Source organism: Camelus dromedarius, chromosome 21, assembly GCF_036321535.1.
Source record: "Camelus dromedarius isolate mCamDro1 chromosome 21, mCamDro1.pat, whole genome shotgun sequence".
NCBI classification, from domain to species: Eukaryota; Metazoa; Chordata; class Mammalia; order Artiodactyla; family Camelidae; genus Camelus; species Camelus dromedarius.
In genome coordinates, this window is record NC_087456.1 from 15,685,619 (window position 1) to 15,701,032 (window position 15,414).

Below are 15,414 nucleotides of genomic sequence, written 5' to 3' on the forward strand. Positions count from 1 at the left end.
AGCAGGTGGTATCCTCACTGATGCAAGACAGCTTTTCCTCACTTAAGCCCTACTCTGTGCTGATGACACTGACTGCACCCCAGGGTCTTACACAATTCCAGGTTAAAAACAACTCCAAACAGCAGCCTTTCCGTCATTAGGGTCAAGAACAGTGTATGGGATGGGTCAAGAACCCCAGTTACTGAGAGATTCTTGCACTCTTCAAACTGCTCTTCCCAGGCTCCCACATTCTCCTGCAGATGTTTATGCAAATAACTGCTGCCCCCACCCCCTGCAGTGTCAGACCCTGTGGGCATCGCTACAGTGGATGCAATATGGACTCAAGCCATAACACTAAGGCTGTTTCTTGCAAGAAAAAAAAACACAACTCATTAGACTAAAGCAATCTTCCAGGTTTGTGTATTATGTATTAATAAAAATATTTTACTATTGATTCTAGGAATTTGCAATGTCCTATTAGGTCCACCATGATGTAACAGGAACTCTTTAGTTAAAAGCAGTCTGCTGAACCATTTCATGCAAGACAAAGGAGCCTATCATGAAATGAATAGAACTTGTATATTGATTATATTCCCTGTGCTGTACATTATATTCTTGAAACTTATTTTATACCTAGTAGTTTGCAACTTTTAAACCCCTTTACCTGTTTTGTCCCTCCCCCACGGTAACCACTAGTTCGTTCTCTGTATCTGTGAGTCTGTACCTGTTTTGTTAAATTTGCCTTATTTTTTTAGATTCCACATATAAGTAAAAATACACAGTATTTGTCTTTTCTCTGCCTGACTTACTTCACTTGGCACAATACCCTCCATGCTAATATATATATACACACACAGAATCTTGTGCCACAAAGAGAAATCCATATTTTTAGCTCACATCAGAAACTGAAATATTTACTATATATTAGATCACAAAGAAGAAAAAATACACACATACACACATCTATGTGTGTGTATATATATATATTATATATAGATGTGTATGTGTGCATGTGTGGATATATATGTATATACATACATATAACGTTAATCATGTTTGTTATCCTTCAATAAGCAGTTGAAAAATTGTTCATTAAGGAACATTTTAAACAATACTAACTACAATAATGACAAAAAAAAAAAGGATTATATAGATAAAATGACCACATCAATCAAATGTGAATTATGCCCACATAAAACTTGACCTTTGCACTGGCATGTTCCTTGAAACTGAACTGGGGAGCCAAATAAATCAATAAACAAAACTGTATTATCCCAAGTGAGGCCAAGACTTGGTTAAAAAAAAAAAAGGAGAAAGAATCATGACAACTAGACACATCTGGAACACATTTTTAGAAATACCAAGATTTTCTTAGTATGAAGGTTATAGATTTTACTATAAAAGCTTTTAGATAAGGATCTAGTTACTTAGTGATATTTTTTTACTTTTATCTCTCAAGCTCAAACCTCATTAGAATTTTGCTTAATAAATCACTTTTTCATGTTCTACTTCAGTAAACACATGTGAAATGAGCCAAGTAAAAGCCAAGCTTCACTGTACCAGTTACCCAAGAGCTGTGCATCAGAAACACAAACTGACCTTATTAAACAACAGAACTACAAAAGTCTTCAAGTTCCTCTAAATGAATTTTAAATAAATTTATGCTTAAATTTTAAAAATTTACCAGAATAGCATAATACAGCCTATAAATTAACACTAGATAAAGGTATGCTTCTCCACATTGGTTTAATGCCTTTACTGACCAGTGGCCTAGGGGAAAAAATAAAACTTTTTATTTGAATTGTTTTTGAAATCAAATCTGTCACAATTAGGTTGGCCTGACTGATTTTGGTAAGGTAGCTAGTAATAAGGTAGACCCACTTTATTAAACTGACCTCATTAACTTGCTTTTTGTCCAGATGGAACACTTGACCAGAACTCGTAGAGGCAATTTCTTCATAGACTTTATATCCAATATGGTCCCTGTCATCACAATCTCCAGTGAGCACAAATACCACCTATGATTTTTTTTTAAAAAAAGGAGACAGTTTAAAGAGTTTTCAGAAATCAATATACATTTGTTGAGCACTTATATGTTAACACATTAGAAGGCAAATTGGATACATAAAAATCTAGTCATATATATATTTCTCCCTATATCCATGCAATCTGCAGATGATTGTGAAATTCCTCTTACAAAAGAGGTGAAGCTTATTCTGTCATCTGTGAATCAAAGTTTGCACTTGTGACTTGCTTTAGCCAGTAGCACAAGACAAATGAGACATTCTACCGGCTCCACCCTACACTCAGGAGGCCTTGTGTGTTTTGACTTATCTCTAGTGTTTCTGCCTTGGTCATGAGAAAACATGCCTACGCTAACCAAAGGTCTCAGAAAGAGGCTGAGAAATCTGTGAGGCAGAGCCAAATCACCCCAGAGATGAGCCTAGATAAGCCAAACCCCAGCTATGCCCAGATACACAAATAAGCAAGCAAGGCTAGAACAACTGAATCCTGCAAACATGTGAGAGATAAATGATTGTTGTTTTAAGTCATGGAGAGTCAGAACAGCTTGTTATGTGGCAATAACTAACTGGTACAATGAGTAACTGACACAGACAAGATTCTAGGTAGGAGGTGATATTTGAAACACAAGCCTTGTTGGTAATGGCAATGTTTTTGTCACTTACAAAGGTAAGACGGTAATAAGCATCTTAATCCCTCATCATTTCTTTGTATTAAAAAAGGCATTCTTCTGCTATGTACAAGTATCACATATCCATCTAATATGTTTACATTAAATGACATACACATATGGATCAATAATTGTAATTATTGACATTTGCCACACGCAGTACAGTCAGAGAGTGGAGGCAATCTCTCGCATGCTGCATTCCTCACAGCTGCACTCAGGTGGGAAACTGGGGGAGGGGGCAGATTCCTACTCACTTGTGACTGCTTCTGTTGGATGAGCTGCAGCACCTCGTGAGCGAGCCGATAATCCTTGGAGCGTGCATCAGTGAAAACATAGATGAAAGAACCAGGAAGAGAAATTTCCAAGGCAATTTTTATAGCTCCAATACTCATTTCTGGACAATCGCCACCACCCTGTTGAGGAGCAGTGAGAAAAAATTCAATTACTTCATTAGCAGAAAAGATGTATCTTACAGTGTAACAGGTTACTTTAGGAGCTCTAGAACCGAGCAAGTTCCCTTCACTTTTACTTTCGGCCAGTTTGCCACTAGATTAACCATTTTGGTTACAAGGAGACGGAGAAGATAGAAAGTGATGTGGAGACAGACAAACCTGTACTTAAGGGTATACTAAAAATTCACCCAAAATATGCAAAATAATAGAAATCGTTATATACTTTTTAGTTAACTACATATTGATTCACTCTCATTATCATACCTATTTCATACATCCCTTCTTTTCTTATCCCTTCTCACTCTGATTTGATGACCTTGCTTCTATTGTACTGAGAAGACAGAAGAAATCTGAAAAAACTTTCATCAACTCCCATTCCAATACCTATTAGCCTACAGCAACATGGTAGCCACGTGCTCCACCTTCACAGTGAGGGAATCATTTGCACTCACAGCGAAGGCGAATCTCTTACCTGTGCCTAATCAAGGACATGGCTCCTGAACCCATCTCTTCTCTCTACTCCATCACCAAACATTCCCTCTTTCCTGGATGATTCCCACCAACAAACAAATACACTGGTTTATCTCCTATATATACTCCAAGTTTCTGCTTAAATGTGACCCAGGAGGGAAGCGTGCTATGACCACTTTATGTAAAACACCCCTGTTACCACTCTCTTCACTCTGCTTCGTTTTTCCTACTGACACATGACTTCTGGGTTTTATTTTCTACTCAATTAGGCTCAACATATTTTCCTAAACAAAAACAGCCCTCACCCCAAGAGGAATTCTCCTCATATTTATGTCCTTCAAACACATATGAATTTATAGATAAAATTGTGAGCATACCATATTTATGGTTTTATATATTAAATTTAGGGCTACATCTTGTTTATATTATCATGTCATCAACATTCCTCAAAATGACAGGTTTTAATAATTGCATAATATTCTGTCTACATCCCATAACTTAGTCAGGCATTTCTCTACTTTTGAACATTAATGTTCTTTTGAATCTTCTTCTATTATAAATATATAAGTACAAATCTATTACAAATATAAACATATTTGTAATATAAATTATATATATATAAAAAAGTCTTAATTATTTCCTAAGCATAGATGTCAATAACTGTAGGGCCAAGAAAATAGACTTTCAACCAATATGTTTTGAGTAATTAATAACTGCTGAACACCATGCTACAGATTAGGCACACAGAGATGAACAAGCTAAAGTATCTCATCCTAGATGATGGTCTAGAAAAGACAATCAGACAGGAAGCAGGGCCGCTTGGGATGATGCGGGCCTTGCCGTTCCACTATCCACAGTCGAGCAGAACCCAGTAAGTAAGGGCACTTTCTCAAGAAGGAAATCATTACTTGATGAAAGGGATAAGGTTTTATCTTTAAACTCTGGAGATTCTATTTGATTCTCCTATTGGGGCTTTCCCGAGGCTCCAGACAGTCTCTGATTCTGATACAGGTGTCTTAGGCACCACAGATTTAATCAGGGTCATAAGAACCAAGCATAAGGATTGTTTCCACTTTAGCCTGGACCGCCTAAAGAATGTTTTCTTGCACTGGATCCCACTGAAAACTTACAGCCTTTAAAATATCACTTATTGAATGTATTGGAACAGAGCACCAACTATTATAAATTACTTCTAAAATTGAGATACCCATTAAACATTCTATCACTTTCTCAGTGGTAGGGGGCTGGATGCTGTAGTCACCTGATCTTCACTTTTGAGAAGATAACAGCTATCGACTCCCAGAAATCTTACTGAGTTAGTCCCTTCTACTTTTGAGTAATTATCTCCTAACCTCTATTACTTATGTGCGTTTTCATGGCATTTAGTTTAAGAGATAATATCGTTCTCAAAAACCTGTATACTTGTATCCACAGACTGTACCTATCTCCTAAATTCCAATTTTCCATTTTGCAACTGCTTGTTAGATATCCTAGATGTTTAATAGGCATTTACAATTCAACACATCGACTATGGGAACTCATTATGGTCTCCCCCAACCACAAAGTCCCTATTTTTGTTAATGGCACTTTAGTTCAAACCTGAGTCATCTATGACTCCTCCCCTTGTCCGTCACCTAATCAGTGTTCAAACCATCTTCCTTCCACATACATCACGGATCTGTCCCCTCGCTTCCTCTTGACTTCCTACAATCCTTTCTTCTTATTAATTTTATTACAAGTATAGCCTCCTATCTATAATCTTCTGCTCTTCCTACCACCAAACTTTAGTTTTCCTGAAGAGTCGTCTATATCACATTCTTAAAAATCTTTCACTAAATACTGTGTTGAATCAAATTATCTTTCTAGCTTTCTATCTCCTTCTGCTCCTTCTTCATAAAGTGCTGAGTCTATTTTCCTGTTCTTTAAATACGCCCCTTGCTTCACATGTTCATTCCTTTAGCACTTTCAAGCAAATACTCTTTCTACTGCTCCATTCCCACCATCAAGCATTCCTCATCAATGTACACATGTCTAAAATCTCCCATCTTCCATAAGCTCTTTGATGGCAGGGACTGTGTGCCAAGTCCTTGAGTCCTTGGTTCATATCATTTGCTAACAGATAGTAATCACTGAGTAAATATTTGCCAAATTGAACTATTTTCCATCCAAGGTTGAGCTAATATACCTTCCCCTCATTAAAATGTTCTCTTTGCTCCCATTCAGATGTACTTCCTCACTCTTCAGATCTACTCTAATTTGCTGTATTCTTTAATAATATATTTTTCCTTCATATAATAGTTATTTGGGGGGATTCTGGTGTGCAACATATGCCCCTGAATGAGCATTTGCGTGTTAGGAAAGTGGAAAACAGCTATTGGGCACATTAGTAACGCTGGTATGCTGGGCAGGAATAATTTTTATTTGCAGTCAACTTTGCATCCAGAGATACATGCTAGGAATGGTAAGAATGAGAAACCATGTCCAGTTACTGAATGAAGAACAGTCTCTGAGCCACTTGACTTGCATTCAGATTTACTCTCAGAGGACTCAGGGATGATCATCCCTAAACATTACCCAGGAGCAGATTCTAGAGACCACGAGAGTCCTTGGAAGTTATTATGTTATAATACTATTGACTACATATTGATGTAATTAATTAATTCATCTCATTGAGATCCCTCCATAACTTCAGGCTCATCCTAAAACTTGAATGTAGCCCTAAAAAACATGTATTGAAACTGGGACCTCTTAAGTCTTTAATTCAGTATATTTTCATTCTGTAAATCTAAATAGAACAGTTTCGAGCCAATATTAATAAAACCAATATATCCAACAACATTTGCTTTAAGTGTTGGAATCACCTTATTCTCCTGGAAAAAAAGAAAAAACAACACCTTTGTGAAACACTGAAACTTATATATATGATGCTTACTACTGGCTAATATCCAAAGGAAAGAGTGAGATGAGCTGACACAGCTCTAACTCCACAACAATTTCACAAATACAGTTGCAAACGAAAGGCATTCCTTTTGTTTCTTGAACTCTTTCCTATCAGACTCTCCAAAATGAACTCTTGGACTTTTATGGAAGAACAAACAAACTCTCAAAGCAGCCAGAAAACTGGGTAATGCCAAGTCAAAAGCAAACATTTTGACCCACATATGTTAGAAACCCATAGCTTACACACTCCTTAGGAGCAGTTTGTGTAGCCTAATTTTTTCCTGCTGTGGAAATGTGGAAATCAGTGTATTCTTCATAATAAAAATGATTATTCTGCCTTAAATTTCACATTAGCAGACAGGTTACATTATAATCATATTGATTACATATTGATACATAAGTTGTTCTTTGGAATAAAACTTCTTCCCAAAATAGTACAATATTTTTAAATTATCACCTTACTGCTTACAGCAGATAACTGAAAATTAAAAACAAGTGTTAACTATTAATTCATATATTAGTGAAACTATTTGTCTATCTCACTGTGGATGTAAGTTCCTGAAGAGAGAAATAAGCTGCTTTTTCGCAAAAGTTAACATATGATGGTAAGCTCCCTATCTGACACTTCAGTTTAATTTTTTAATCATTTCAAATCATAAACAACCATTAAAATGACCTATAAGAGGAAGATTTTTAGATATGTGCTATCTAACAGTAGCTACTAACTCATGTGGCTACTGAGCACTGAAATATGGCTAGTGAAATAGAGGAACTGAAAGTTTTATTTTATTTTAATTAATTAAAATTTAAATTAAAAAACTGAAGTACTATTTTTTATCCTGTTAAAACATGTTAAAATAATATTTTAGATATAATAAGTTAAATAAATATATTATTAAAATTAACTTCAAAATTTTTTTTAAATTACAAATCTGGTTCACATTATATTTTTGTGAGACACCCCTGCTTTAGAAGGATACATTTGGTTTCGTTATGTAGGCTTCATTCTAGACTATTACCTGTAAGGCTGTTGCTTTTATCTAACTCTTCCTTGAACTTTGCTTCCTAGAAGTTAGTAGAAACAAAACTCAAGTTTCTATAATTTACTAAGGTCTAAAAATCAAGCTACAACCTACTCCAAAAATCTATAAATCGGCTATTTTGTTTAAATATATATACACACACACACAAACACAAAGTTCATAAAGGTTTTACATATTTACATAAACATAGAAAATGTCTCGGAAACTTAACTCACAAGTTTGCTAGTCATGTTTCCCAAATCATTAACTGATCTTCTCATCATTAAATTAGGCTAAAAGCTAAATTAGCCAGAATAGTCCAAAGAGGCCCACTGTCAGAATGTTCATATTTATAAATAAGCCTCACAAAGTCAGATACTTCAGGTTAATTTGTGTCAAACTCATGTACAGATTACAAAATTAGGGTAATGGGATTGTGACTGAAACTAGAAAAAATAGTTTTAAGTTTTTAGTTCCAAGCTTTTAAAAAAGGTAGTCCCTTCAGAAGTCTTAACATTTTCTCTTTTAGCCTAAACACCAATGGGGAAAAAAGTAAAGTAATAGTCTGTACAACATCTGTGATGGAGAAATTTAGAACTCAGGAACTTGAACTTATGAAAAGCCTCATTAATTTAACTGGTACTTCTGTTGATAACAAGACACCGTACTTGTATTCACCCAATGGATATCGACTCTGAGACCAGCACTGACTATTTGTGCTTTGTATCAATTGATGAGGTAACTATTATTTTTAGCACATTTTATTGACAGAGCACTAAATCTTGAAAACCCCTTTCCCGGGTGTCACACAACCAGTAAGCGAAAGAACATGGAATTAAACTCAATTCTGCTCAGCCTAAGGGTTCAAGCCCACTCCAGTGAAGGCTTTTATTTCCTTCATCAACTCCTGTGACTACAAGTTGCTTGTCAGGAACGAAAGATCTTCATTCTTCTGGATGCCCACAGAATATTGCTCCTTCTTTTTACAGCATTCACTCAGTTGCATTCATAATTTATCTGCTTCCTCCCACTAGATCTTTGTTCTTCGGGAAACTTCGTATGTGTTCCATTGTTGTTTGATGAATGAATGGATAAATCAATGATTAAGTGGGTAAGTGGGTGAATGAGATCGTGCAAAGCAATCTTGACTCAATCTAGACACACCTGCTGTGTTCAGTCTGCACATCACTCAAACCTGGCCCATCTCATTTCCAGAGCTAAGTCTCCTAAAAATCCAAGTGCCAAAAGTTGCTCTTTAACCAAGAAAAACATACATGAATACATATGTGTGTGTACATGTGTGTATATATAAATATTCCTAGTGGTATTTAAAACTAACTCCCACTTCTCTTTTCCTTCCCTCTCTCCCCTCCCACCCTTGCTCTCTCCCCCCACCCTCCCCCTCCTGGCATCATGAGATCAAGTTTAATACTTAACAAAAGAAAACAATACAGCAATGCAAATGTATCCCCCAAAACCACATAAACCTGCACATATACATGAAGATGAAAGCTGTGAGGGACATGAAGTTGCAGAATGTATTGAACTACATCGTTCCTTAAATGCGTATTAAAGGGCCTGATTGTTAACTTTGTGTTTTTATTTGAACTCTGAAATATAACTAATTTGTGCCAGTAGATACAGTCACCATTTTATCTCTATAATTATGCTGATGACTATAATTTACTAAGTTGCCAAACACACTTCAGATAGAAAAAAATGTGTACCAGAAAAACAAAAGCCTGTGACCTTTACAGGAAACACTGCTTTTGGAATTAAAGGAGGGGGAAGAAAAAACTGTAACCTCAGAATTACAATAATTATGTTCAAAAAATAAATTCCTGGAAAGCAAAATTAAATAAGAATGAATAGAAATCCTATCAGTCAAGGGAGTAAGTAATAAACCAAATTATCACACAGTCTTTTCTAAATACACGACAGTGTGGGAGCGGTACTGGAATAAACTGAACCTTCAAACCCCGAGGCAAGTTGGAGAAAAATGAGGTCCTGTCCAAAGCCTAATGGGAAAATGCTTATCAAACAAGGGAGAGAGAAGGAAGGAGGCTAATCTCAGAGCACACCCTTGCCCCTGCCTTATTTCTCTTCTGGTCAACCCATTTCAATTCTTCTATTCTCATCATCCATTTTCACTGAACTGCTGTTTATATCAATTGTGCCCCAGGTATGCCTAACTCTAAGCAATCAAAAAATAAAACATTTTTGGTAGGCTCACGCCTGAGTCCAAAAGAATATCCACTGGCATCGCAATATTTACCCTGCTTCTAACGTGACTACAACCCACTAAGCCTAGCTTCAGAGTCAAACGGTACTCCTTTCACATGGTACACCCACTGTTTTAAATAATGCCTTACTTGCTGCATTTGTCCTTTACATTATAAAATTTAGGAATGAAACTCACTCGCACGCTGAACAAAAGTTGACAACTCTCAGTTCTCTTCCTTAAAACACAGTTGCACAATTCTACAACCAGGAAAACAGAATGTACATGTGGAAATCATTAAATTACACTGAATTTAATTTAAAGTTACTTCCAAGCAAGTATAAATCAGAACGACTGTAGAATTCTAATGCATCAGTGACATTTGGTCTTCATCACTTATAGAAAATATGGCAGGGATGTGCAGAGAGACAATCAGAATATTTCAGAGTTCAAACTTCTAATCTCCATAATCAAAACAAGAAGCTGCTACAAACCAGGCAGTCCATCATGCTGTCCTTTACTCGTCTGAAGAAGGTGGAATCCAGATCAAGGCATCAAAGAACTGCCGACTTTGATTCCAGGAACGTTAAAGGGTAACAACTACAACCTTTTCCAGGTTTTCAGGTTAGCCCCTGTCAGTAGTAAGGGTCTAACTCTTCAACAACTGATCTTTCCATTTGCTGGAACTTATTTCATGCTGGGTCTTAAAAGGAGATTCACTTCACTTCCATTTAAATAACAATAAAAATACACCAGGTACCAGGCACTCAATATCTTGATTAACAAATCAGGAAATGGCATCCCTTCATACTTTAAAACATGTCAAAAGCTTCACAACTGACATGAATTATAATGGACCTTGGTCCTTTCAAGAGGGAAATGGCATGGAGGCAGCCAAGCACAACAAAAGACACCACCATCTAGCTTCTAGTGAGCAGAAGGCAGGTGGAAGTATGCAGGGTTAACTCCAGGCAAAAATGGAAAACTGCAAAATGATACTGCAGAATTCTCAGTGTCCACTTCAGTAATTCCCCCATTCTCTGCACTTAGAGACTTCCTTCCTCCCTCCTTTGAGGATTCTGTACCTTTTTATTGGGACCTTTTCTTTTCCCCTCAGATTCAGCCGTTCCCCTGGTCCCCGGCTGGAATGGACTCCTGGTCTCCTATCAGATGGCTCTCCTGTTTGCTCAGCGGGAAGGAGCCAAAGAGGGCAGGAGCACAGACTAAGGAGTCCTCGTGGGCAATCACCACTCGCTCATTCAAGGACTAGGCACTCACCCTGTTTGCACCTCCTCTGGGCTGGCCTTCTTTCTCCCTGTCTTCTCTCTGCTATGACCCTTTTCTGTCTTTCATCTGCACTACTCAGACTCTACTGCTTCACTAAAATCCTTCTCTGTTCTGCTCCAACATTCACATATGGATTTTATATGCTTTCCAGAACATCTGGTATTATCTTTGTTACTGAGAAGTTGAAGGAGATTGTAATGTTTATGATTCTTTCTATTTAGTGTGATAAAAATTTACTTGTACTGTGTATGTCGTATTAGGTCTTGATAAAAAAAAAACTATCAGTAGAGTATTTTTATTAATAAAATCATTATAATTTATAAATATTAATATTTATATGGAAGCTTGAGATAGGTAAGTTTTGTTTTTTGTGTTTTGGTTTTTTTTAAGAGCTGGTAGTCATTAAACAACACTGGTGAACTAAGATCTAGGCCATCTCAAAAGAAGATTAACATCGACAGAGTAGATAAATCAGGATTTTTTAAAAAAAACATGAATATGAAAGAATGGAGACCTGGTTTAAAGTTTGTATAAGGAAACCTGAAGGACTTAGCAGGAGACTGGGTTATGTTTGCCAAAGAAAGCCCTTATCAGCCTCAAACACCAACAGAGGCTCCCAGACATTCTCCACAGGAGGTCCCCAGGTATCAACTGGTGATGAAGGCCAGTGCTATCAAATCTAACTGATGTTAGTTCATGTCTGAGGTACTGACAGGCTTCTGGAAGGGATTCAAACATCTGATGGAGTCACTGAACAAATAATACTTAGAACTCAGCACCAAAACCAAGACTCCACAATTCCTCTTGAGACCTCTTCAAGGCCTAACAAGAAAAAAAGCTTCCTGAGAACTGCTTCCGATCAATTTGGATTGAGAAGAAACTCTTTGGTTTCCTTTATACACATTTTGTGAAAGTGAGGTTTATAGTTTTTTCTAGGAGTTGTGGCTTTAGATCAAGAAACATTCTCCCAAGAAAAACATTTAGACTTCCATCCTTACCATCACCTAAAAGCTAACAAAATCAGATACAGTACTTATTGTGGGGAACAGAATAATCCTTCGGTTGGCTTAAGAGCATGAATGGAGTAAATCCAGGTATCCCAGGTCAGTAGATTCCTCTTCCTAAATGTTATTCTGTCACATATAACTGCAATATTTACTCGACAATGACTCACACATTTACCCTGAAGAACATAACTGCACGTTCACACTTTAAAAAGAAAATCAAGAAATGTCTCATCATTATCCACACCCACCCTCTTCTGTGTGTGTATTCTGCTTTGAAGAAGCAATCCAACAGTCAGAATACCCTTCTGTACTCTCTGTCCTTTGAAGTGCACACAGAAGATCACTAAGAAATTAACCAGCTATTTGCTTCTGGACAGGTACCAGAATGGGTGGCTAGAAAAGGGCCAGTCGTTCCCACTCAGTGCCCTCCATTCACTTATCTTGGTCCCCATCCTGCACTCCCTGGGGATACAGGATTGTTTGTCCCTCAGAGAATGTATTACTCTAGCAGAAAACTGTAGCAGCAAACTAAAGTTTTAATAGATGTTTTGTTCAGGTCCCGGAAGCTTCAGCTCTAACAACAGAAATAATCAAAACCACCTATCAATGTGACTACAGTATAAACACTACCTTCCAGTCTCTTACAATGAATCTTCTTGTGTCTCTCCAAGGTGCTTTCTGAGGTCACACTTAAATAAGCTTACCACACTAAGTAGCAAGAACACGTGCTGAGCAAAGTTAGTAACTTTCGATTTACAATTAACTTTGTCATTTGCTGCTCAGTAACTTTAGGTGAGCCAATTACTCAAAGTGACCGGAGGTAGAAGAGGGAGTAAAAATCTTAAAAAAAAAAAAAAAAAAAAAAAAAAAATTTGTTTTGTTGAGAATGACACCAGCCCTAAATCTACATCTGTCTTTAATTCTCTACTTTCCTACTTTGAAGTAAAACACGAGAACTTCTATAAATAAATGTTAATTTGATTAACTTAATAAGGTTACTTAAACCAATATTTAGAAGGAAAGTAGCAAAGTGATAAAAAGGACACTGGCTTTGACATTAAATATTTCCACTTCTGAGACCAGCTTTGCTACTTGCCAGTCTGGTGACCTGAGCAAGACACGTTACCTAATATCTCAAAGCTTCAGTCTGCTCACTTATAAAAAGGAACATTAATATATGTGTGGGTTTGAATTAAGAAGATGACCCTAAAATACTTGCAAAATCTTTCACAAGGCACGTGTTCCGTAATTGTTGTTCACTTATGGTATTACTAGGTGATTATGTCCATTTAAAAAATCTTTGGGGTACTAGAGGTAGTAATATATTAATAGTAGTAACAATAGCTAACATTTATTAAGTCCTTACTTTCGTCCAGCACTAGATCTACCACTCTTGAAGCATTTACATGTATTATGAGTTGTATGTACTGCACTCTATCTTCCTTCCTTCCCGAAATTAAATACATGCCAATCCTCCTGTAAAAGTGCACTCTCTATATATATATGCATTTATATATGTATATATATACATATATATGCATTTATAAATCAAACACATACTAAGAAGTCTTCAATGAAAATAAAAACTGCTTTCTTCAGTTGAATCACGTCCACTACCAAACATGAAAATCACAACTTTTGTAGCTCTATATTATGTCTATACTTATGCTGACATATAATCCTTTCTCTTTTCTTATTCTAGTAAATTTCTTTTCTTTTTTGCTTTCTTAATTTTTTGTTATATACCAGCTTGATTTTTTAAATTCATAAAGAAGATTTCTCTATAAATCTAGAAACGAGAAGGACACTTTTATATAGTAGCATGATTTAGAGTGCTAGAAATCAAATAAAATGTATACTACACGGACATCATAAATCAGCATTACCTCATCCTCTTTGTTAAAACAGTCGTTGCCTCTCTGGCGATGGTTTTTCATATTCTCTATTGGCAGTTAATTCTAACATCATTCTATTATCTAACAATTCTAACATCATAATTCTAACATCAACTATTCTTATAATACAGCAAACCACTTTTCCCCTTAACCTCAGCCTGCTATAGTTCGTCTATTTATTCTCCTGTTTCTGTTTAAGAATGACAATAATTGGATCTTACCATGATATTCACAACTCTGTCCTGTTGCACTGCGACAATGCTGTTCTATGCATTTTCACTCTTATTCTTACTTTTTCTAGGGTCAATTTTATTAAAAGACTTCAAAGAAAAATTAAATTATGTGTGAAGCTTTTCAGTTTGGGGGATCAACCATCTGTACGAAAAAATCGTAATTCCATTATTGTAGAAATATCTTCCTTTTTTAAAATTTCAAATGTTTGACTAATATGCTTTTTTGTTCTTTAAGACGCTTGGATAAAAGGCTTGAAAGCATATCACTGCCAACACTATTTTCTAAAACTCAACAAGCTTTATAGTTTCTTATAAAAAATGTGACCTGAGGCAGGACTTAGCACTGAATATTTACAAGGATATTAATTCCCAAAGCTCTGTGTGATTTGAATACCATTGTTATCATTTGTTTTCCCTTCTTGTCTCCAGAGAGAAAGCTCCAATGCTTTTCAAGTTTCTTCTCTGCATTCCAGATGCAAGAGGATGAAGGAAAGTGATATTAATATGTTATAAATGTAATGATTTAAATTTAGTGATTTTTTTTCTCCATTTTTCCTGGAAAATTTGAAATTGCTTTTTCTCAAGTTAATTCCACTGCTCTAGAAGAAAAACAGCTGAGCCTAGTAAAAAGTTAACGGGCAATTATTTAATTTATTGAGACTAAATTTACTTGTTTTCAAAATGATTAAAGTGTGAAGGGAATACTTTTGAAGGTTTTTTTTTTTTTTAATCCAAGTTAGTTTTAAAAAGACAGGGAACCCTTGTTGCTTTTGATATCAGTGATTTGGGGGGAAGTTACTAAAAATGGTAGAAGGGGAACTAAAGAAGGGCCTGGAAATTACACACAGAACAAACTTTGGTATCTCATACTAAAATTTTATGAAGTTTGTGAATTTTAGTTTCTCAGAGCGATTTATAAAATAATAAAATGTTCTCTAAGCAAACACTGAAGAGAAAACAAAATATATTCTTTAGGTTAGGTGTTAATGTAGCCTAGAGGCTTTCATATTTGACCCTTGATGAAATTTTTTACCATTGATTTAAAAAGGAATGATTCACTAGAAGCTCTGAAAGTAAAAATACTTCTGTGTTATCCTCAATGTCTAAACAGTGCCCAATTTTGAACAAAGAGAAGAAGTAAATATGTCACTTCTTCCCTGGCTGGTTGTTCTAATTAAGCATCCTCTTGGATCACAAGACAAACAAAATTAAATC

The 15,414-nt window shown here is 36.0% G+C and overlaps 1 protein-coding gene across 4 annotated transcripts in view; it reads right to left on the reverse strand.

The window, feature by feature from the left end:
* The window catches only part of HMCN1 (hemicentin 1), a 399,451-nt gene that overhangs the window by 288,354 nt on the left and 95,683 nt on the right, over positions 1 to 15,414 (reverse strand). For all 4 annotated transcript variants that reach the window (XM_064477196.1, XM_031438568.2, XM_064477197.1 and 1 more), the window contains exons 3-4: positions 2,926 to 3,084; positions 1,875 to 1,997 (exon numbers count right to left, since the gene is read on the reverse strand). In XM_064477196.1, coding sequence (XP_064333266.1) covers positions 1,875 to 1,997; positions 2,926 to 3,084 — 282 coding nt within the window. The remainder of the gene's footprint in view (positions 1 to 1,874; positions 1,998 to 2,925; positions 3,085 to 15,414) is intronic.